A 25827-nucleotide genomic window follows, 5' to 3' on the forward strand; every position below is an offset into this window, starting at 1 on the left:
CCCCAGTTAACCCCTCGGCTGTCATATTGTAAGCATCGGCAATAATTAAACTATGCAATGTTTTAGTTGCACGTTGATTGTTTCAGTTTAGCTTTCTATTTACTTGTACAAGTTGAACATGTTTATGACATGTAGTGTGTAACGTGTTGTGTGCCATTCTGCCCGAGAAAAGAAAAAGTCATTTTGTGGATAGTTGAACATCCTGGAACATTTATGTACGACGGAATTGCTTTATATTGTCAAGTTTGCAAGAAAAACGTTTTGTGCAAAAAAAAAAAGGACCAACATGTCGAGACAAATCTTCATACCACAGGAATGCAGGAGAAAGGACCACAACAACAACTTCTGACAACAGTAATTGTATTAGCAGGGATTTGTTCAAAGGTAACCAAAAAAGTTGGTTTAACATGGATCTATGTGAAGCATTCATTGCAAGCAATATTCCTCTTCACAAACTAACGAATCCTATCCTCAAAGGCTTCCTGTGCAGATATTGCTTCAATCGAAATATACCAGAATATATAGTGAATCAACATCGCGTAAAAATTACATACGGACAACTTATGTAAATGTTCTGGAAGAAATACGCAATGAACTCAAGTACAGCATTATTTGGATTTCAGTTAACGAAACTATAGACACTTGTGGCCATTACATTGCAATTTAATTGCTGGTGCTTTGAAAAAAGAGCCTTCTTCCTATTTAGCGGCCTGCAAAGAACTTGAAAAAGTAAATCATTCTACAATTGCCAGATTTGTGAATGAAGGTAATAGAAAAATATTTCCAGAATCTTCTGCAGATGAAAGGATGTTTGTGTTTATTTCAGATGCTGCTCCCTATATGATCAAAGCAGGAAAAGCACTCTGAGTATTTTATCCCAATTTGATTCATGATGTGCTTTGCTCATGGAGAACATCGCCTAGCTCAAGAAGTACATTCCATCAATTTGATTTGTGATGTGCTTTGCTCATGGAGTACATCGCCTTGCCGAAGAAGTACATTCCACATTTGTGACTGTAAATATACTGATTTCATTCACAAAGAAAGTGTTTCTAAAGGGACTCCTGCTCACATCAAGAGCTAAAAAAAAAAAAAAAAAAAAAAAAGAAACTACCAAATGTGTCTTTACCTCCCGAACCATTGGTAACTCATTGGGGTACATGGGTCAAAGCTGTGTTGTTACACAATGAACATTTCAAGGCCATTAGAGGGGTAGTAAACGACTTCAATAGTGCAAAGGCTTTGGCAGTTTGCCAGTGCAAGGAAGCTTTTAATGATTCAGGTGTTAAAAAAGACATTGCTGTTATTCGAACTCATTTTTACCATATTCCTGCAAGTAATGAAAAGCTTGAAACTCAAGGTTTGGCACTGAATGAATCTATTCAGTTAATGAATAAAATTATTCTAGTGAACTCTTCATTGCCAGAGGTATTCCCAAGAAAACTTAGAAAACATTTTAAACAATAACCCAGGCTTTCAACCCTTGTGTCTAATTGATAGTTTTATAAATGGGACAGGTGAACTTTTACCGAGTGCCAACATAGCACCCAAATTCAATGACAGCCCAGTTATCTCAGTTGATGTAGAACGATCCTTTTCTGCTTATAAAAATGTTTTGAGTGATCGAATACACAATCTTACTACCGAACATTTGTAATAGTACTTCGTCATTCATGTTTACTATATTAAAAAAAAAGTAAAATAAATTGTAAATGATATTTTGGTCCAATGGCATTCATTAAAAAGTAATGCTGTTCAAAAGATTTCAAGATTGTATGTTGTTTTTAAATAAAATATTATGGAGGTTTTGAACATGTCCCTTTGTGTGCAATATATCTCGAAGTTCGTCCTGTACATATCGATTGTTTCGCTGTGACTCACTCGCCCCGAGTGACACTCGCATTGCATCTGCTTGTTACTGACAACAATAGCAAAGAAGGAACAATTCTTGAAACGCAGTATGCGCCCCCATTTTGTGAATTTTTAGAAAATAATCCCAGAAAGCTGCCTTTCCTAACCTCTACTAGAAAGTATTCAGAAAATGATATCGGCATTCTAATTGTGTTGATATTTCACGTGGCTGGCGCTCTACCTCGTAATTGATATGCACAGGTTCAACTTTGAGACAATGCACACAGTAACTACCAGGTTTTTTTTGTTTCTTTTTTTCCTTCTTTGATCTTCATATTTCAACACTTGTCGAGCATTTTTAAGCATTTTTCATGCATACTTGCATGCATATTTTAAGGTTTTTATGATGCATATAATCCTGTCTCTACTGATTAATAACCAAGACTGAGGCTCCTGTATGAAAAAGGAATAAAATCCGAATACCACGAACCATTGCTGATGGTGTGACGTGGTTTGGAGCTACCCATGCATCTCTGATGTCCTTTATTTGCACCAGTGCAATTGATTGCTGACACCTCAGTCAACTCTGACAAACGTGCTGTAAGACCTTAGGATAAACACTGTTAACAGACATCATCATAATATGGGCACAATGTCTAGCATAGAAAGAAAAACAATCAGAACAGCTAGGCCCTGTATGAAAGTTTTGCCGACACCAAGTTGCAAAAACTGTGATGGTGCGGAGTTTGGGGCTTGACAAGTCAAGTAGGGTCCACTTGACTCCCACCTAGGCTGTGTCACATCCTTTCATCAGACAAACTATGTCATGCCACATGTGCTGATGATTAAGACGACACTTCTCACATGTTATAACCTGTAAAAAAGATAACTTGAGCTGCTTGAAAATCTTAGAAGCCCTGGCAATACACAAAACTTAAGCTAAAGGAGGATATTATTGTCTTAATGCTCGAGCATACACATCACTGTCCAGTGCTGATCTGATTATTACATCACGTATTAATGATTCTGCATATAATTTCCCACAAGAACAGGTAAATTTGCATTTTTTACTCACTCCCTCCAGATCCATAATCTATAATGCTTAACTATCCGATGTTGTCGTACCATATTGGAAGAACTCTAATCAGCAGCCATCACATGCTTTTTTAATTGCAAAATGTTCACATAAATGCAAATGAATGTACGTTGGGGCAGCACTGATGATTCAGATAAAGAGGTCAATTTTTGCACAACATCACAGAGCTCACTGTCTCTCTGGGCACTTAATTTCACTTGACTGGAAATTAAGTGCTAAATGCTTTTCGTACACTTCCCAGTCCTCATATGTTTCACTGAATGGCTGGAAAGCCACAATTGCCAGAAGCAACTGAAAAAGTGTTTGACCTGTCAAGATTCTGTAAAAGCTTGTGTTCCTGACCCAGAGCTCAAAAAACTGCTTGTCCATCTCGATTGTAACACTCACCAAACTGGCCTGGTAAGTGCCTTTCTGGCACAGGGTGGGTTTTAGTTCCAAACAATCTTGGTCACCACTCTTTTAAGTCTGCTTCTTTAACAACATAGGGTTTACTGAATGCCAATTAATTACAAATAAATTGCAGAATATAATAGATCCTGACTCTTCTTGAACTAAACAGAAAGAAAAGACTTTTGGAGGTCAATACCTCTTGTCTATTAAAGTACTCTGACGATTTACTGAAAAACATTAGTGCTGAAGAATAATAAGTTTCTCTCACTGGTAACCACTCTCCCAGTGCATACACATGCCTCAGTTCACTTATGTAAGGGATGGCATGCGGTCAAATGGAGAATGGAGACAGCATCATTTTAGGGAAATAGACATATCCATGTGCAAACCAAACATCGACTGTGGGGAATAACGAAGACCAAATCAACATACAGAAAATGGACAAGTAGCACAAGGTCTTCGTAAATTCATCCACCAGAGACCATGTACCACACATCAGTGAGCAGAGACAAGTGAGTCTGTTACAGTCCATTTCAGCCCTTATACCTCCCGCTCTTGCTTACCCACGTAACCTGGTACAGGTAGATGTAACCCTCTGTGCAGCACCTAGCAACCTTGCCAGATGTATGCGTGACCGTGTCGATTGATTTATCAATACATCCTGCATGATTATAAGAAAAACATTGTCCTGACATATAAAAACAAAAAGCAGAAATGGCAAACATCTCCAAAAATCATGTTACTAGACTAGCCAAAGATCTGAAACAAAAACATTTCACCAGAAACATGCAGTAAACCAGAAACAAAGCCCAGTTCTACTAAAAAGCAATTTTTACTAACAGTGTAGCCAGTGAAGAAGTAGTAAAAGCTATCAACTTAAAAATATTATTCTGGAATTATGCACTGGAGTACATGCTATGTGAAATGTGGTAAATTGGGGTGGCATGACTCAACTGTTACTTTTATTCAATACTTGAAATAAAGAATTTACAAAACTTTACACAGACTACTATCAGTTGTCATTATAGTGGCAAAGTCAAGATCTATTTAATAACCATTGTTTTCAAATTAAGCCAGTTTTGCAATCCTTCTCCTGACATTCTTCTTTGTGGCTATTGAGAGTAAGAAAATGATTTTCTGCTTTATCACAAAAACACAAATTCATATCAATACAAACTTGACATGTTCAGTACTAGGAAGCATATTAAAAACAAACTGTGTAACATATATACAGGGTGTTTGGAAATTCCCATAACATATTTCTAGGAAATGTAGAGGGGTGTGAGTAATCCTTATTTTGAATTGGAACCTATGTCCGGAAACATAGTTTCTGTGCTACAACCAATTGAAAACATGTTGGTAACGCGACCACTTTTACAAGTAATTGATTAGGCATGATCCAATACATCACTTGTGTCACAATTCCACTCACTAATAGGCAAAGAAATTGCTCATGTACTCACTGATGAGTTCTCTTTAACATGCTGCAATACGGTCTACTCCAATTCACATGTGCAGCATCTCCTTGGAGCACCACAGTCATGCCTGCTGATGGTGAAGTTACCCTTTCTTAAAGCTGTTGCATACTTGTGGCAAAAAGGGTATGCAATAGAGTCAGACATAATGAAGAATGATCTCAATAAAGGTGACAAGCAGCTCTTCCATTACCGTGAGCTTCACCATTCAGAAGGATCGTGTCAGTGTATTCTGCCAAAGTGTACTTACCCATGTTGCTCCAGCACTAACAGACATGTGAATGAGGCTCAAACCGAGTCAGAAAGGTCAAATGACATCAGCCAATCTGATGTAACCACCCCCCAACATGACTAACCTGTTGCATACCTACGTAGCAAACATGTTTTCAAATGGCTGTAGCACGGGAATAGTATGTTTCTGGACATGGGTTCCTATTCAAAATATTATGTACTCACTCCCCTCTACAAGTTCTAGAAGTTTGTAATGGTGATCTCCAACACACTGTATAGTTTTGTACTATTCAATTTTCAAAATGTGTGATCACCTTGTCATAGGCATCTTTTGTTTGCCTCAATTTTATTTACCGATTTCTCTATTGCCCATGTGTGTGGAACACTGTAATACCTCCAGTGATTCATAGCGAATGAATGCCACCAGAAGAATAAAAGCACAGGAGATTCCATAGGATTTTGTCGGTATTGGTGGAATGTAGTAATGGTATGTGAACACGACTACATAATGTTACACAACCATATAACATATCTTTCTCATATAATGAACTATCTGACTATCAAGCGTTACACAGATATGTATTTATTTATTCTGATCTTCAATTACTCCATCTCCTCAGCCTCCTCCCCTCTGTCTGTCAAACTACTACTTCCCCTTCTCTCTCTCCAAGTTATCACCCTAACCTTAATAGGAAGCTGCTGGTTCTTATGTCCACAGTATTTGTTTCCTAATAGTATATAATAAGTGTAATAAATTTGGTTGAAATTGATCCTGGGTTTGTGAGAAGCCTTTTTACCCATGGCTTTGCCCGCATATGCACATTTCACATTCATTTAACACATAGTTGTACACATATTTCACATGTATCTGTATTGAAATTTCATTTTCACACAGCTCAATGTTGATGCCACCATATCTCCATAACAATGAGTCTTACAATAATATAATTATACATCCAGTGTTATAGGTGGATACTGTCCACGAAATGTGTTGTGAATAGAGTTACTAGTAAAGAAGTAATAAATTAAAATGTCATGCTTCATGTGGCAGTTTTACTGCAAGAACAGTGAAGACGTAGTAAGTGATAAACTTTTTTCCTTTCATCATTTTGTGGGGGTTGCCTGTGAGAAAAAGTTTCATAAAGGTTTGAAACTGTGTAAAATTTGTTGCAAGTCACTAAGTGTTCTCATACTCAAATATTGGATAGATACAGTCTGGCTATTTGTGCTACTTTTTCACTCCCACATGCACCCTTTGGCAGGCAGGAGGTTCTTACTCCTACAGCGATTATTTCTAGACAGCATGTGATATGTGTGGCAAGTTTGGTTGAAATCTGTCCAGTGGTTTAGGAGGAAATGCAGTACCAATATATACAATTCATTTTTATAGTATGTATGGATATATAGATTCTTTATTTCACTTGTACATCATGTCTGTAACAAGCTGATAAAAACACTCGAATGATAACATCTTTAGACACAAAGGAACAAGCACGAAATAAGCTGTATTTACACATAAAAAAATAATCTTTCCATCTAAAGACTATACAGTTAACGTCCGCGTCTGTAGATCTTTTTCAGAAAGCTTATGAACAAATGATGTGGCAACCCATGTGAAAGCTGCTGAATATTTCTATGAATGAAATTATATGTTTGTTCTTCATACTCAGCAAAGACAGACTTAAGCTTTAGCTGGTCATAAAGCTCTTTTATCACAGCAATTTTTTCTTCATCATCTGTAGCATAACATTCCTGAAACACGAATATACATGTTTAGTTCTTTTATTGTATAAACTGTTTTATCATTTACCTGACATTTGTAAACAGTGTTTCAAACACTAAAATAATGTGAAGAATCTCTTGCATTACAATCTCTGGCTACTGCTTCCAATGACTACCGCTACCATATCTATAAACAGGTTCTTCATAGCCCATTTTCAAATATTGCTGTGGACTGTGCAGCAAAGATTATAACTTATTTAAGGGAAAAAAGACAATAATCCAACAGCCAATATAAGAATAACATCTTGGGTATGGCCAATACACAAAAAATCAATTACTATTTTACCTTAAAAAATTCCAGCATACTCCATAAAAATTTCATTTTCCTTAAAAAGAAATTACTCAGGGGCTCCTACTACATGCGAGTGCTCAACAGCTCCTCAAATTTTAGAGTTGGCAGAATATCAACATGAAGAGATATTTATTTATTTATTTCGTCCTAATCCTACATGTATAGAATATATACAAGGATATTGGACATGTCTTTACAACATAAAATACAGTTTGTCTTGCATTCCTAGGGACTAGATATTTAAGTAATTTAGCAAATAATCATATATACAATAAACATTAGAGTAGACATACAAAGTAGAATATTTTGTTGTTTGGTTTCTAGGTACTCTGTCAGACTGTAAAAGAATGCTCAATTAAATATGCCTTTACTTTAGCCTTTTTTACTTACCGATTTAATATGGTTAGGCAGATTATTGTAAATTTTTATACCGATATACAGAATGCCTTTTTGGCAAAGTGATGTTCTCACCTGCTTCATGTTAAGATCAGATTTTTTTGTCTTGTATGGTATGCATGCATATCATCATTTTTTAATAAGATATTTGGGTATCTATTAATATATTGTTTTATGAAAACTAACGTTTCACAGATAAAAATGCAAGAAAGAGGGAGAATTGAAATTTTTTCAACATGGGTCTGCATTATTTCCTATTGCTTACCCCTTCAATAATTCATAATATTCTCTTTTGTATCCTGAAAAGTTTAATATTTGTTGTTGCATTGCCCCAGAAGCTTATGCCATACTTAATTACAGAATGCACATGGGAGGAGTATACTACTAACAGGCTGGTGGCTGGTTTTGCTCCAACAACCTTTTAAGATCCTCATCATGTAACACACCCCTACCTCACAGAGCCCCAGAAATTTTGTGCTGTCAGCATTTTCAAGAACTCAGTCCCTTAGTTCTATTTGTATATTTGGGTGGTCTTCTCTTTGTTTATAACTAGCTCGTTATAGCTGAAACACTGTTCTATGCCGTTCATTGTTTGGATAGCAGAGTCTTTTAGTTTTTCTTCTGTTTTCCCATTAATAACAAAGGTTGTATCGTCTGCAAATTGGAGGGTTGTTTGACAATACTTCTTGTATATAAATTCATTGGCATAGTGGAGAAACAGAATGGGCCCTAATACTGATCCTTGAGGGACATTGTATTCCACATTTTCATATCCTGAATAGTACCAGCTGTTTTTGTTATGGTCAGTATATTGCACTTCAACCACCTGTTTGTGTCCACATAGGTATGTCCTAAGGCACTCACTGGATATATCTCTAATTCCTAATTGGTCAAGCTTCTGCAGTAAGGCAGCTTTGGATAAATCAAGACACATTGTCTGTCACAAGCTCACTCTTGTCCAGTTCAGTATAGATTTCATTAACAAGTTCAAATATTGCACTCTCAGTTTAATATCCTTTCCTGAAACTATGCTGTGAGAGAGAATTTTATGCTTATTTAGGAAATCAGACTAGCTCTTATAAAATATTTTTTCTAAAATTTTTGAAAATACAGGCTGTAGGGCTATTGGCCTATAATTTGAAACGTCTTCTGGATTTCCTTTTTTGAGCAGTGGTTTCAGTTTTGCTATTTTTAAGCACGAAGGGAAGGTTCCTGATGCCAGTGAGCTGTTGCACAAGTGTGTGAAGTGTTCAGCTACGGCAAGACAGCATTTTTTAATAATCGCATCTGGTATTCAATCAATTCCATATGAGTACCCTGTTTTCAGGGTTTTTATAACTGATAAGATTTCTTATGTATTTGACCAATGATGTAGACACATTTCTTATGCTATTGGATGATGGAGGTGGTATTTCGTTGTGTTCTTCCACTCTACTTTCTAACTGTTCACTTATGTTTGCAAAATACTTAAAGTCTCTGCAATTTTGTTGGGCAAGAAATAATTTGTCCTTCATAACATAAGTTTAAGCTTTGCTTATCTTTTGAGATTTCCTGAAAATCAGTATTAAAATCTCCACATATGATCACTGTTTCATTGAAGTTTTTTTATAGTACCGGTATTTAAAGCTGCTTCTAGTTGATGACAAATCATTTAAGTTCCCATCAGGGCTCCTATATACACAGATGATTTAATTTTAATGTGGATAGTTCAAACTGCAGATACTTCAAAAACTCTCTCTTCAGCTAACAGTTCAATGGGTTTTATGCCACAATAGTCACTACCGGTTTTAACAGATATACATGACCCTCCATGAATAGATGTAGTTCTAGAGAATGATGATGAAAGATTGAAGTCTGCAAGTTTTGTGACTGACATTGTATCTTTAGGTAGCCAGTGTTCAGTTACACACATTACAGAAGTGTCTTTTTTAACTCATCAGTAAATAAAATTCCAAGTTCACTTAATTTGTTTTGCAATGATTGGACATTTCGGTGAATCGGCATGAAATTACAAGATTTTTTAGACTTTGGCATATTTAATTGATTGTTTAGCTTTATCTTGTCAATAAAACATCATTCAGGTGTACTGGGAGTACTGTTTTCCTTTGCCCTACTGCTCTTATTCTTCTATTATCACCTGCTGCATAATTTTCTTCTGTATCTGGCTCCCCTGTTACTTGTTCAGCTGCTTCAGTTGTTGATTCTGCTGCTGATGTTACTGTTGATGATTTTGCTGTGGTGTTAGAGCTGACTAAGCAATTGGTACAGCTGTTATTGCATTCGCTGTTGTTGCTGTGACTGAAAATTGGGGGGACCTTGTTTCTTCTTTTGTTGCTGTTGATGTTAGTGACTAGAGCTCTTGTTAGCATTGCTTCCTTTCAATATTTGGGGGGAGGAGGGGGGCAGACCATGATGACTTTGCTTTTGAGTGTTTGATGCCTCTTGTTGATAGTTTTTTTATTTTTTTGACAAACAGTTTTTTCCCTGTGTTGTTAATGTGCAATCCATGTAATTTATGGAATCCGCGCCCAATATCGCTAACATTTACGAGTTGTACATTTCTGAAATGTTTGCAAAGGAATGAAATTTGTTGGTTGGCATTGATTATTTCTTTATTTATGCATGACCGAGACGATAAGTCATGCCAATGTGGGATATTCAGCACTAAAACATTTTTGTGTGTCAACTGTCCTAAGCACCTTTTTAGTTCTTGTTTTGCTATGCGAGTTTAGTTTTTGTACACATCATTTGACCTACCAAATAGCACAAAAAAGTATTCAGAAGATAAGTCAGCAACATCTGTGGATCGTACACGCTTTTTCCGACATAAAAGCACCAGGCTTTATATAAGCGACTGTTTGTACACTGGACTGACCGTTCAGAAGGTGAGCAAATCCATGACCAAGACTGTCTGCCATAACAATTACTTTTTTTTGTTCGGGTTTCCTTGCATGTTTAGAAGGGCTGCCAGCATTACAGCCAAAACATTTGGTATCAGTGCTGAACAAACACTTGATATTTAAGTCACGCAAGTGTTCAGATCTTTCAGACTCTCTTCCTTCCATAATAGTAACCGAGTTGTTAAGCATTCTTTTGGACGTATCACTCCGCGTGTTTGTAGTTTCACATTCAGCTTGAAAGTGAGTTTTATCACATGGACAATGTTTCTTATCTTGCACAGCTGACTGCACACTGAATCTGCTTGTGAATACGATATCAGGTTCATTTAACAAGTTTTGCCGAGAATGTGGCACTCTGATTTTCACTTTGCCTGGAATTTCAAGGTTACTGTGAGGCAAGTTTGCGGTCAGTTCACACTTTTCAGTTTTAATTTTTTTTAGTTCGCTCATTAGGACATTAATGGTTAGTTGCAGACTCATTATACGATCATTTACCTTTCTGATTTCATCACTACAATTTGCGTGCACACACTGTTTTTATAGGTATAATTTCCACATTTTTTTGTAGCAAAACTATGTATATTAACACTAGCTGCCATCTTGATACCACTTGATGTACATTGGATATTGTCAGTGATGTGACTTCATAAAACCACACTTGTTTGACTACAAATAAAAGACAAGTCACTGAGTACCACAGGCTTTCGTATAATGCTCTTGGTAAAGTGATACGTCGCCTGATGTCTACCCCACCAACAAACAATGATCACCGCAGTGAAAGCATTTATTATTAGCTAATTTATTTAGAAGTGTAAACTGTTTGGATGTTTATTATTGTCTGTGCATGTAAATTGGGAAGGATGGGCACCGTGCACCTCCAAGGTGGGACGGCAAAGATGGAAATTTTCTAAGCATTGTAGCAACTGCTGGCTTGGCAGCTATACTGTGCTATGACATCCCAGCTCAGAGAAGTATGGTGCCCCAGCAAATAAAGGTGCCTTCTTGACAAGAGTGCTGACATCACAGAGGACACAAGACAGTGTTATCTTGCATACAACATTGTAACTGAAGACTCACTATAACTGCACTGAGCAGAAGAGCTTTTTGTTATTTGGTAGACTGTTGGGACTTGATAACAGTTTACAAATTCCAGAATAAGATAGGTTGCAATGGTGACGAAGTCCATATCAAGAAGAACTACACAGTGTGTCTGAACAGTATTTCAAGTGGCAGCAATTCAAAGTTTAATAGTAACATCAATCGCAATCTGAACACACGCACTATTTGAGACATAAGGGAACGCATCATTGTGATGCTCCAAGTGCAGAATCTAAAATACTTTTGTGCTGGAAAATCAACAAAATCTGAATAAGAAGAATATATTAAATACTAATCAAGTAGAAATTAACAATTGTTGGAGGAAGACTTCATTGACAAATATTGCTGTTGTCCTTAGCAACTCGGGCAATAGCCGAAATATTACGACGAAGTAGAAGAATGTGTGTGTCACTGAGTAACTTATAAATAAGTGACAATAATGGCAGCATCTGCCACTCTCCAACCTCCAGTAACACAGTTTGCCCATCATAGCAATCCAGCTTCTCATCAGCACTGTGACACGATGAGCTACACAAGAAATTTTGGTGAGCAGTATTAAAACCAACTTCAATTTTTTTTTTTTCCTTTTTTGTGATCTGTTTCGTGCGGCAAATCAGGTGTTTTAATTACCAAAATCATTTTTATAACATTCCAATGGATATGCAGAGACAGTCACTGGCAAGAGAAGATGAGTACTACACTGAGTTTTTGTAAATGTTTGCTGTGTTCACCCAGTGTATCGTGGAACTTATAGAAGATTTATTTGAAACCTTTGGAGAACAAGTACCTGCTGAATTAAAGGCCGTTACCACAAGTATAAAGGCCCAAGATGAAGATTTGATCACTAAATTACATACAAGTATAGAAAAATTTAGTACCGATCAAGTGCGCGGAGACGAAGGCAAGTGGATAGTGAATACAAGAGGATTATAAGAACAAAGCACTTGTTGCAAGGATAACTCTCTTTGAAGCTTGTGTTCGGCAGAAGGATCCAGACAGCACGCGTTGTGAAGGAGCAATTGAAATTAAGAGCACGTTGTGCTCTGAAGCGTTTTGTGCCGCTGGATGGCAAACAATCCTCCTGGCCACAGTCTGGCAGTGGCCATTCATTCAGGTAAACAGCTATTTGGTGGTCATGTGCGTATAAAATGGTGCGCAGAAATTGCAGCTGAGCTGGTGTACAACATGACTGCTTTCACATGCAGCCCTACCTCTTACAGAGTTGAACAAGCCTGTGATGGGACTGGCACAGGAAGAGCTGCATGGGTATAAGATCTTCCACAGGGATATGAACCATGTGGCAAAGGTTTGGGAAAGGGTGTTTTATAAGAGTGATCCAGGATTTGTAGTTGGCTCTTGGGAGTGGTGAGAGGATTCGGGGTGTGTGATGATATGGCATGGGAATCTATCAGTGGACTAGGTTCAGAGGATATTCCGTGAATTTGGAGGGCTTAGTGAGACCTTCAGCATAGTGGGATCAGGGGAATTCTTGTCAATGCTGTTGCGCTGTCCGTGGGTCCAGACATGATACAGACAGAGTGAGAAGTAAAGATAGTTTAGGAGGAAGCAAATGTATAGTCCAATTAAGACTTATGACAAAAAAATAGATGAAAATAAAAAGGAAACAGTTGATTTGCAACATGCCATTTTGCAAGTTGCTCTGCCATTGACATTATAGGATTTATCAATGGTGAGGTTGGAGAAGAGATTTACACTGGAGGTACTCGCACGGGTAGGAATCTTGAGGTTGGGATGACGGTTTGTGAATGTTGTAAGGTTTGAATAGGATGTTATGAGGTTACAAGGGTGGTGTACGGCAAAGGTGGGCAGTGGAGATAAGATGTGAGGAAGTGTGGATCTCATTTCAGGGTTTGATTCAAGCAACTCACAGCTTTGGTGGAGTAGATTATTGAGGCATTCAAGGTCTGAACAGTCAAAGGGGACAATAGGGGCGCTACTGAGTTTTTTGGAAATGGCAACTGCATTAGTGTGGGTGTGAGAGGATACTGTCCAGCGAATGAGATCTGTGGGATAGTTGTGGGAGAGGAAAACCTGTGAGACAATGTTGGTGTAGGTGTTGAGATATTCAGTGGTGCAGCAGATACATTTTGTATGGATGCCTAACCTGTTGGGAAGAGACAGTGGTGTGGAAGGGTTGGTTTTATATGGACTGAGATGTGGATGTGAGCTTCAGTAATGCGAAGTTTGTAATGAAATTGGGCTTTGCCTTACAATCAATTTTTAGTAAACAACACAATACACCATCATAATGAACAACTTGATACACTTATATGTTGTTGTCGATGTTGTTGTTGTTGTTGTTGTTGTTGTGGTCTTCAGTCCAACATCTGGTTTGATGCAGCTTTCCATGCTACTCTATCCTGTGCCAGCCTCTTCATCTCTGAGTAACTACTGCAACCTACATCCTTCTGAATCTGCTTAGTGTATACATTTACCCACCAATATCAAATTGGTGATCCCTTGATGCCTCAGAATGTGTCCTACCAACTGATCCCTTCTACTCAAGTTGTGCCACGAATTCCTCTTCTCCCCAATTCTATTCCCGGTGGGGTCAGGGATTTTCTCTGCCTCGTGATGACTGGGTGTTGTGTGCTGTCCTTAGGTTAGTTAGGTTTAAGTAGTTCTAAGTCCTAGGGGACTGATAACCATAGATGTTAAGTCCCATAGTGCTCAGAGCCATTTGAACCATTTGAACCCAATTCTATTCAGTACCTCTTCATTAGTTATGTGATCTACTACTCTACTCATCTAATATTCAGCATTCTTCTGTAGAACCACATCATCAAAATTCTCTACTTGTCTATGCTGTTTTTTGTCCATGTTTCACTTTCATATACAAATACTTTCAGAAAAGACTTCCTGGCACTTAAATCTGTACTTGATGTTAAACTACTCTTCTTAAGAAACGCTTTTCTTTCCATTGCCAGTCTGCATTTTATATCCCCTCTACTTCGACCATCATCTGTTATTTTGCTCCCCAAATAGCAAAACTCGTCTATTAGTTTAGGTGTCTTATTTCCTAATCTAATTCCCTCAGCATTACCTGATTTAATTTGACTTCATTCCATTAACCTTGTTTTGCTTTTGTTGATGTTCATCTTATACCCTCCTTTCAAGACACTGTCCATTCTGTTCAACTGTTTTTCCAAGTCCTCTGCTGTCTCTAACAGAATTACAATGCCATCGGCATATCTTGATATTTTTATTTCTTCTCCCTGGATTACAATTCCTACTCCAAATGTTTCTTTTTTTCCTTTACTGCTTGCTCAATACACATTTTGAATAACATCAGAGATAGGCCACAACCCTGTCTCACTCCCTTCCCAACCACTGCTTCCCTTTCATGTCCCTCGACTCTCATAACTGCCATCTGGTTTCTGTAAAAATTGTAAATAGCCTTTAACTCCCTGTATTTGACCCTGCCTCCTTCAGAATTTGAAAGATAGTATTTCAGTCAACATTGTCAAAAGTTTTCTCTAATTCTACAAATGCTAGAAACATAGGTTTGCCTTTCCTTAACCTCTCCTGTAAGGTAAGTTGTAGGGTCAGTATTGTCTCACGTGTTCCTATATTTCTACGGAATCCAAACTGATCTTCCCACGAGGTCAGCTTCTACCAGTTTTTCCATTCATCTGTAAAGAATTTGTTTAGTATTTTGCAACTGTGACTTATTAAACTGACAGTTTGGTAATTTTCACACCTGTCACCACCTGCTTTCTTTGGAATTTGAATTATTATATTCTTCTTGAAGTCTGAGAGTATTTCACCTGTCTCTTACATCTTGCTCACCAGATAGAAGAGTTTTGTCAGGGCTGGCTCTCCCAAGGCTATCAGTAATTCTAACAGAATGTTGTCTACTCCTGGATCCTTTTTTTGACTTAGATCTTTAAGTGCTCTGTCAATTCTCCACACAGTATTAATCTCCCATCTCATCTTCATCTACATCCTCTTCCATTTCCATAATATTGCCCTCAAGTACATCGCCCTTGTACAGACACTCCATATACTACTCCTACCTTTTTGGCTATCCCTTCTTTGCTTAGGATTGGTTTACCATCTGATCTCTTGATATTCATACAGGTGGTTCTCTTTCTCCAAAGTCTCTTTAATTTTCCTGTAGGTGGCTTCTATCTGACCCCTAGTGATATATGCTTCTACATCCTTACATTTGTCCTCTCGCCATTCCCGGTAAGCCATTTTCACTTTCTGTTGATCTTATTTTTGAGATGTTTGTATTCCTTTTCACCTGCTTCATTTAATGCATTTCTACATTTTCTCCTTTCATCTATTAAATTCAATATCTCTTCTGTTACCAAAGGATTTCTACTAGCCCTCTTCTTCTTACTTACTTGATCCTCTGCTGTCGTCAATATTTTATCTCTCAAAGCCACAAATTCTTCTTCTACTGTATTCCTTTCCCCTGTTACTTTCAATCATTTCCTAATGTTACCTTTGAAACTCTCTACAAACTCTGGTTCTTTCAATTTATTCAGGTCCCATCTCCTTAAATTCCCAACTTTTTGCAATTTCTTCAGTTTTAATCTACAGTTCACAACCAATAAATTGTGGTCAGAGTCCACATCTCTCCCTGGAAATGTCTTACTATTTAAAACCTGGTTCCTAAATCTCTAGCTTACCATTACATAATCAATCTGAAACCTTCTGGTGTCTCCAGCTCTCCTCCACATATACAACCTTCTTTCATGACTCTTAAACCAAGTGTTAGCTCATGATTATGTAATGCTCTGTGCAAAATTCTACTAGGAGGGTTCCTCTTTCATTCCTTACCCCCAATCCATGTTCACCTACTACTTTTGCTTCTCTTCCTTTTCCTACTATCTAATTCCAGTTCCCCGTGACTATTAAATTTTCGTCTCCCTTAACTGTCTGAATAATTTATTTATCTCATCGAACATTTCTTCAATCTCTTCACCATCTGCAGAGTTAGTCGGCACATAAACTTGTGGTAGGTGTGGGCTTGTTTCTATCTTGGCTACAATGATGCATTCACAATGCTGTTCACAGTAGCTTATCCGCATTCCTATTTTTTTTAAATTAATTATTAAACCTACTCCTGCATAACCGCTACTGGATTTTTTATTTATCACCCTGTACTCACCTGACCAGTAGTCCTGTTCCTCCTGCCACTGAACTTCACTAATTCCCACTTTACCTAACTTTAACCTATCAATTTGCCTTTTTAAATTTTCTAACCTATCTGCCCGATCAAAGGATCTGACATTCCATGCTCCAATTCTTAGAATGCCTTTGTTTCTCCTGATGATGACGTCATCCTGAGTAGTCCCCACCCAGAGATCCGAATGGGAGTCTATTTTACCTCCAGAATATTTTACCCAAGAGGACGCCATCATCATTTAACCCTACAGTAAAGCTGCATGCCCTTGGGAAAAATTACAGCTGTACTTTTCCCTTGCTTCACTTGTTAACACTACCAGCACAGCAATGCTGTTTTGGTTGATGTTACAAGGCCAGTTCAATCAATCATCCTGAGTGTTGCCCTTACAACTACTGAAAATGCTGCTGCTCCTCTTCAGGAACCACACATTTGTCTGGCATTTCAACAGATGCCCCTCTGTTGTCATTGCACCTATAATACGGCTATCTGTATCGGTGAGGCACGCTAGACTCCCTACAAATGGCAAGGCCCATGGTTCAAGGAGGGGAGGGGAGGGGGGGCCATATATAGTACAATTTATCAGGTCTTTGTTTTGTTACTTACTAGTAGCAAGCCATTTATATTAATTACACATATGTATCAATACAAAATGTGTGCGCCTTTAAATAATGTTAACTCAAGAATATTTTGTATAATTTGCAGTTTGGGAAATTTATTTATTATAATACATTATTAATTAATATCACTATATCACTGATAATTAGAACTTTTGTATATGATAACACGAAAAACAGTGACAAGTGAAATCCTTTTCTCATTAAAATATTGGGACTGAGACCACTGAAATCAAAGATATGTGCACAATTGTTAATAACAAACAAGATTTTAAAAAATGAGTTAAAGAAGTCTAAAACTTAACATAAATATATTATGTTAATGCTGCAAATTTAAATCAAAATTCTATTAAAAAATCACTTTTTGAAAAGACTGTCGATGACTTGAGAGTAAATTTTCCACATACTCTTTGCTATAAAGCTTTGTGGCACAGCAGTAGTTGTATGTATGAATGTGTGTTATATGAATGCATTGAAAAAGTACTGTGTATAAACTGTATTAAGATGATGTGGAAATTAACAAAAGAAAGAATAAAATTTATGGAAGAACTAATTTAAATGCCTGTGACAAATTAATTTATGAATTATATGTGGAACTACTCCAAACCTAGAAAAATCCTCTTTTTGCAGAAAGCAATCCCCAACAAAGAGAATGACAAACAGTGGACAATCAGCACAAGGCAAGTAGAAGAAATATTTACTTTATAAAAAGGTGGCTTTCAAAATATATTTTCTAATTTTTCCACTTTTTCATCTCAAAGTATGAGAAAGCTGAATGCAACCAAATAACATAGGCAATTAGTGAGATTTGGTAAGTAATAATAATACAATTATTTTCAAGCAGCAATAATAAGAGGGTATTGGATCAGAGCAAGGGTAAATAAATGAAATGTATTCTAATTAAATGAGTATGTTGCATGAATCACGACAGTTTAACGTGTACTGAAACACACATGAAAACAACAATGGATTAAACATGCAACGCTGATGACTGTAACCACAAACTGTGACATGTGAAGATAAGTACCGCAGATATAAAACCATTAAATAGTGTAGTACTATTTTTTAAATGCAAAAAGTGAATTGATAATCATGACAGAAAGAACCAGAGGAAGAGAAAGTCATACCTTCCGGACTTGGGGGATATAGACACTACTATTAAACAAGAGGAAGAAATGACCGACAGAACAAAGGAATTTAGATTCAGTAAAGATGTTTGTGATGATATGTCAGTTTATGTTACATAGCAGAGGACAAGTGAGCCAGTTAATAACTGGATAACTACAGAACAATTTCAAACTTTTCAACAATCAATTACTGAAAGTAAAGAACAGACTACTGTCACCCTTGAACAGTCTACAAGGGAAAAAGTAAAAATACTGTAAAACGAAATTTGTTGTCCTGGGTAAGGGCTGAAAATGTTATTAGTACAAGTGGCACAAAGGAAAATGGTTTAAGCAGAATCTAGACTGATCAATGAAATCAGACTTAGTAACAGAAAAATAGGCAGTAAACAGATATGAAAGTAAAGTTAATGTCAAGAATATTCTTGCTAAAACCAAAAATGTAGTCAAGAATGTGAACTCAGTCTAATATTGTCAATAATATTGAAAACTTGTGTGTTTGATGTAGTTAGGACATACGAGAATGTAGTTCAGTTTCATTATGGGAAAAAGTTATCATGTAAATGAAAAGAGAATTATGTTTGTTTTGAATGAAAATTTACAGATTTCCATTTAACTGTGAAATTTAAGGAGGAAGTGGTTGTAAAATGTAAAAGTAGAGTTGGTGGTGATGAACAAGTTACCACAGGCTGTATTAAGTAAATGAAAAAATTTACAGATAAAGTAATGTGTAGTATGAAAACAACAGTGATGTACACAGAGCTGTCTTTGACAGAGAGTTTAAGAATTTATTTATTTATGCTATATGTTAAATGAACCAATGAATTTAAAAGGTTATGTTTTGTAGTAGAATTTCTTTTCTTGTTGTATTATCACTGCTTGATAACTTACTGATAATACCAATATGTATTGCATTAGGACTGATTTGTACTATGATTAAATCATGTTTTGGCCTGTGTTGCACTAGAAATTTTGCTGAAATATGCTGAACTGATTTACTAATTATGCTGTACTCCAAGTTATGATAGGAACTGCACTGAACAAAATTGTGTTTATTTTGTGGGTACATTTCATTCAATTAAATGAAATACTGGGGTTTACAAGGTCATAAACCCTCAGAGAAGCATTCATTCTTTGTATGGTATGTGCTTAGTGAGCACAGAGTCCTGAGGAACGTAGCTCTATGTTCTGCTTTTCCTTCTCTGAGCTACAATTCTCTATTATCTGTCCTGTCTATCTGTCACAATTACTTTCTGCTGTCAGCAGCTATACTCTTGTCATGAGTATTTATATTTTACTTTGTTTGGTAATATGATGATATTGCCATGAGCTGTGGTACACGTAGTGCTGTGTTTTTTGTAGTGTTGCTTCCTGGAGTGCTGGGGATCACCTGTTCGAATTCTACCACCAGCAATTATTTGACATTTAGCATTTACCATTGCTGGAAGATTCTTAAACTGTCTCATGTTTGTATAACCTGGATTAACCATTGGTTAGTCCAGAAAGTCAGCTCTTTTTTAGCTGCACATGTTCACAACAAATGTGCTTTGAAACTTCCTGGCAGATTAAAACTGTGTGCCGGGCCGAGACTCGAACTCGGGACCAGTCCTGAGTTCAAGTCTCGGCCCGGCACACAGTTTTAATCTGCCAGGAAGTTTCATATCAGCACACACTCCGCAGTAGAGTGAAAATCTCATTCTGGAAATGTGCTTTCATTGCAAAGTGTTATATTTCACTGATGGCCCTGCCTCTGGATTTGGTTTCGAATGTAATTAGGCGTGACATCGTTTGGTGGAGATGCCAGATACTTCAAATACCTTCATCATTGTGGCTCCAATCCAGCAATGTAAAAGTTTTCACCTACAGGGACAGGAACCAAAAAACAAGCAATACATCAATCCCACAGTCCATCCTTTCAGGGGATCAATGGATTCCAAGCCAGCAGTAAGTCAGTTGTACGACATGCATCCATCAGTGTTCTCTGGAGGTTCTGGTCAGGAACCAATGAAATTTAAGAACTTTCAGCATTGCAGCATGTCAGCAATCTTAAGTATCGAAATAATTATGAAAAATCCGCGTCGATTGCACAAACTACCTGGTGTTTACCTAGGTTTCAGCGTGGATAACCACGCCTTCTTCGGAACAAATATAAAACAGCTTGCCTAAACAGGCACAGTCAAAGGCTAAAATCAACACCTATAGCGGCAAGTCCCCATAAAACCAATGAAATGGCTGAAGGTTTTGACGGAGCCATCAGATACAACAGGTGGGTTGACATGATGCATTAGGCATATGTATATTTTTCTTGGATGGCATAGCCCAGCAATGGTTCAAGAACAAAGAAGAGAGAGAAATTCCAGGCAAACTGAAAAAATATTTGGAGATAGTCAACAGCAAATCTGTTTTGCAGAAGGACAACTGAAAAACAGGGCCCAACATCATGTCAAAACGACACAGTCATACATAGAATGTTTTGGTCCTTGGCAACACTGTGAATCCGAATATGACAGAAGCTGACAAAATCTCACATTTGGTCAAAGAAGTCGCAGAAGACATGTACCAAGCTCTTCTGGTAAAGGACATCAACAACAGAAGTATTCATCAAATGGTGCCAGCACATTCAGGAAATGCAACACAAAAAGAATTGGATGCAAAAGATATGATCATTTCCCAAATGGCTGCCTATGGCAGCTGTGGAGGACAACCAGAACCTTGCTTTTCTCCTACAGCATGCAGTAAGAGAAGATATAAAGCATTTTATTGTGCCTGGAACTGTATGGCCAACTACACAAGGAATAACAGCCATGAATGACAAACTCACGTGTCAGAAGGTATTGAGACTGCTGAAGAGGTGCACCAATCTTTGGCACCATTCTCCTCCAACAGTTGAATGCACCATGAAGAACGGACTCTGCCAACTCAGAATTACACCACTGCCATAAAATGACAACTCGGCATCCGATCAATGTAAGTACAACTAACTCCACCACAATGTAAAATGCTCTCCAGAAGAATCGAAATTTTGGGGCTGAAGGACAACATACTGGTCTACTTACACTACGGGCATCCTTGACACATTGTGCGCTACTGCAAAAAGAAGACATGTTCAACGACTGTTACATGACAACATGTCAAGCAGCAAAAAAGACCTATTCACACCAATCAACTGCAGAGGATTATAGCCGACCCAAGGGCTGAAGCTCGTCACCATACCCTGGAGAAGGTGTGAAGTAAAGGAAATTTATTCTATTTTCGGGTCACTGTTCGATTTGCAACCATGTCGCACCTTGTAAATCTAGTCACAGGAATATGTTTTGCAAGAATAGCTTGTATTGCAAGAATAGCTATCAATGACAGAACATAGCCATCTGAATTTGTTGCTTTAACATAATATAGTCATATGTATTGAAAGAAAAATTATCAAGGACAGAACTCAGCCCTTCAAATTTGTCTTTTTAACAGGATAAAGTCATTATGTTATTCTCGTATGGGACCTCTTGCAAGCATCGCAAGCAGTCATAGCCTCTGAAAATAGAGCTCCAGATTGATGAAGCTATTCCAGCAAGCACACATAACGAAGATTGTCCTGGGTGGTTTTTTGCCACTGAAGACATTGTTATCCTCCCATCATCAATGAGACGAGTGCCACTCATTAATCGAGATATTCAGTTAAATTGTGAAGCTTTTGTCAACTGCAAATAGCTGCTCAGGTTCATAAAAAATCTATTTGTCAGCTATGATCATAAGCACTGTAGGTGGTAAAGGAAAACCTAGGATCACTAATTGTCGTAAGAAGTCACAACTCATCCCTAAAGGAATGTGCATAGGGACAACCAAGCCAGTCCAGGAAGGGCATCTTAATGTTCCACTATCACTGCAGACAACACAGGTACTATTGACATGTGAATAGGATCTAGCCTGACAGAGGAACAGCAGCGACAAGAGATGGCCATTCTGCATCAATTTTTGGATACTTTCAAGTCTGGGGCAGAGAAAAAGACAGATATAGCAGCCTACAGTAAAACACTATATCAGCACTGTGGATTGTCCATCATCTAGCCAGGGCTCATACAGTATGTCACCAGATGAACAACAAATAATCCGTAAGGAAGAGGAGAAGAAGCTACAAGATGACATCACCATATCCTCAGAGAATTCTCCATCCTCCCCTGTGATCCTTGTGAAGAAGAAGGATGGCACATGATGATTGTATGTCAACTACCGACAACTGAATTGACAAAGAAAGATCCCTATCCATTGCCTCAATTCATGACACCCTAGAAAGCTTGAAATCTGCAAAGTATTTCCTCACTATGGACATGCACACAGGCTACTGGCAAACTGAGGCTGACAAGGCTGATGGGGAAAAGACAGCCTTCATAACTCTTGAAGACCTCTATGAGTTCTAAGTTATGAAGGCTTCTACGAGTTCTAAGTTGTGCTGCTGAGACTGTAGTCCTCCATCCACCTTCGATCATACAATGTGCAACCTGCTTTGATACCTTAAATGGACAACGTCCCTTTACTGCCTGGGTTCTCAGTTGTAGTTTTTCATGTGATCAGTACTCTACTTTACAAGCACAACTCTTACAACTCTTACTTTTCACTGACAGTTGCATTATAGATCTCAGAAAAACATTACGGAACATGTGTGTTCATAGTTAATGATTGTTAATTTAAGAGTGAATAACCTCAATGGCAAAACTCTTAAATCTTGTGGGCAAGATGTTGGAGACAGGCAAAATACCCTCAGACTTCAAGAAGTATATAATAATTTATATTTAGTTTTTGTTACATGTAATGGTGAAGTTAACAAATAATTAACACAGTCTTTGTAAATTTGCCTACGTGGAGGAGAGAGTAATAACTGAAAGACAGAATGATATCTTGTGAAGGTAAATATGTTGTCGAATAATCTTGTTAAGTAACCTTGATGTTTATGGAAGTTTGATATTTTCTTTATGCATTATTTCAAGTTGTTTTATATAGTGAGTATGTAGATTGTAAGTTATTGAGAAGATACTGATGAAGAGAATTTTGTAGTATTATTGGAGTTGATGATATATTTATGTTGTTGTGATGTGATGATGAAGCAGTGCAAAAGATAATGAAGTATGTGATGTCGAGGTACTTAACACCTTGTGCGGCTGATAAACAATTTACATGGTTCATTTACTGAAGTAATACTTGTTGGAAAATCCTTCAGCATTATATTTAACTTTGTATAATACAAATTGTCTTTTCAGTCTTTATAGAAATAGATTTTCTTACATTATGAATGATTTTTGCACTTTACTTCGTGATATGATCTGTAGATAATAATAGTGTATTTAACTTTCAACGCACATTGATTTTCTGCTTAATATGCTATATTTGCTCAACAATCTATAAAAGTTCTATTTCAATCCCAATTATCTTATGATGTTCAATGTGGAAATCTACATCGCATATATCTGAGCACTAATGAGAAAAATTATTTGATAATGATACCTTCTGTAGTGTAGGTTCAGTAATCAAAAGCCTGTTATACAAGAGAATATGTAAGCTGATGTATTCTAGTATGTGAAATATATGACACAAATGAATTGTGGTAGTGTAATGGATGCCATATATGCTCTGAGTGTGAAAGAAAATGAACCTTACAGCAAGGAATCTTAACCAAAGATAGAAAGCCCTGTCTCTTTGGCAAAAAGCAAGAACCCTCATGTCTCCACCAGAGATAACTGAAAAAATGTTAAGTTCTTTGTAGCCTCCTCTAGCCCTATTACATCAATGTAATGTCACGAAATTTAAATTCAGGATACTTTCATTTTATTTGTTATTTACAGTTTACACATAATATTTAACATCAGAAGATAATACTGGTCATACACAGTCACTGGTTTCAAAATAGACTCATTTAAAAAAATAAAAATAAAAAAAAATAAAAAAAACCACACACACTTCTTATGCGGAAATTACTTTTTCCATAAACATATATAATGAATGTTGGGCAGTTTCATTATGGTGATGTCAGAATTTTGCTCATATGCTGTGTGAGGGTTATTGTGATTAAACTGGGTAGCACTTTATTTCATTTTTTGTAAATGACATAATACACCACTTCCATTAACAACACAAGACACTAATACTGCAAGTATGATTTACTGGGGATATGTTATATGTTACTTATTGCTAGCAATTCACTTAAAATAAGCATACATATGAATCAAATGCAATACTTTTGTGAATGTTGCTTGCATCTAAATGATGTTAATTCAAGAACATTTCACACACTTTGTTATTTCTGTATATATTTAGTTCTTATGGAAATTTTCTTTATTATATCTGCAACTAATATTACTGCTTATTGAAATACTTGTAAATGGTACCCCAAAGATAAGTGACATAAGTGAAATTCTTTTTCCATTAAAATGTTGGCACTGGGACTACTGACATCAGAGATACAATTGTTAATAATGAATACAATAAAACATTTCTATTTTGGTGGCTCTTGGAAAATTCATATCTGTACTTTGAATATGTACTATAAATGACAGTTAAATACTTTTTTTTTTTTTTTACACACACACACAAACTAAAAGTTTATAGTTCTGGAATACAGAAGCATAATATACAATGAAAAGTTACATTGGTATTTAAAATTTAATTTTATGATTTCTTCCACCATCTGAATAAAAAAGGTGATTGGGGTTAACAAAGAGGCTAAATTTTTGCAAAAGGATTTTAAGAAGCTTTTAGTTCAGTTTTCCTGCAGTTTTTGTACTATCCCAGATTTATTATTATCTGTACATCTACACAAGGAACATTAAATTATCAGTATTCATCCATGATATCGTTGTTAAATGACACTTTATGTTAGCTGCTAGCACATGATAACTACACTCCAAGGTACATTTATTGATCTTTCCATTCAAACTAAATTACATTCCTTGCCAGTGGAAACCTCCGGCTTCAACCATACATCATAGCGCAAAGCTCACTGTAACGTCCACAGTATTTTTTGTTAGCATAGCAGTAATAGCTTCATTGCTTTGCATACTTGTTTGACACTTTGCTTCTACTCACAAAGTGGTTATTCATAAGTTAGAATCTCTCAAATTTGTTTTTTAGACTCTAAATTGATAATCCCATTTAGCCTGAGGAAACCAGTGATTACACTGCAAACACTGAAGTTAAGGGAGTTAATGTGAATCTTTATCTCTACAATTAGAGGAAATTCTCCTCTACCTACCACAGTTGTTCTACCTCAGTTTATTTATTTACTGGAATAGTACTCAAATGCAAAACATATACAGCAGTATAGTGATTTCAAACAGTATTCCAGGGATATATTTCACATTTCTGTACACTATACTGATGAATTTGACTGAATGGCAATCATATATAAATAAGAAGCACTAAATATATAAATATGGCA

General features: G+C 36.8%; 1 protein-coding gene across 2 annotated transcripts in view; it reads right to left on the reverse strand.

The window, feature by feature from the left end:
* Nucleotides 1-6444: 6444 nt before the first annotated feature.
* The window catches only part of LOC126262841 (farnesyl pyrophosphate synthase-like), a 54936-nt gene continuing 35553 nt past the window's right edge, over nt 6445-25827 (reverse strand). The window contains exon 7 of one of the 2 annotated variants that reach the window (XM_049959704.1): nt 6445-6795. In XM_049959704.1, the coding sequence (XP_049815661.1) occupies nt 6595-6795 (201 nt within the window). In that variant the 3' untranslated portion in view covers nt 6445-6594. The remainder of the gene's footprint in view (nt 6796-25827) is intronic. The other variant, XM_049959702.1, reaches the window with a different exon arrangement.

This window comes from Schistocerca nitens, chromosome 6 (assembly GCF_023898315.1).
Source record: "Schistocerca nitens isolate TAMUIC-IGC-003100 chromosome 6, iqSchNite1.1, whole genome shotgun sequence".
Lineage (NCBI taxonomy): Eukaryota > Metazoa > Arthropoda > Insecta > Orthoptera > Acrididae > Schistocerca > Schistocerca nitens.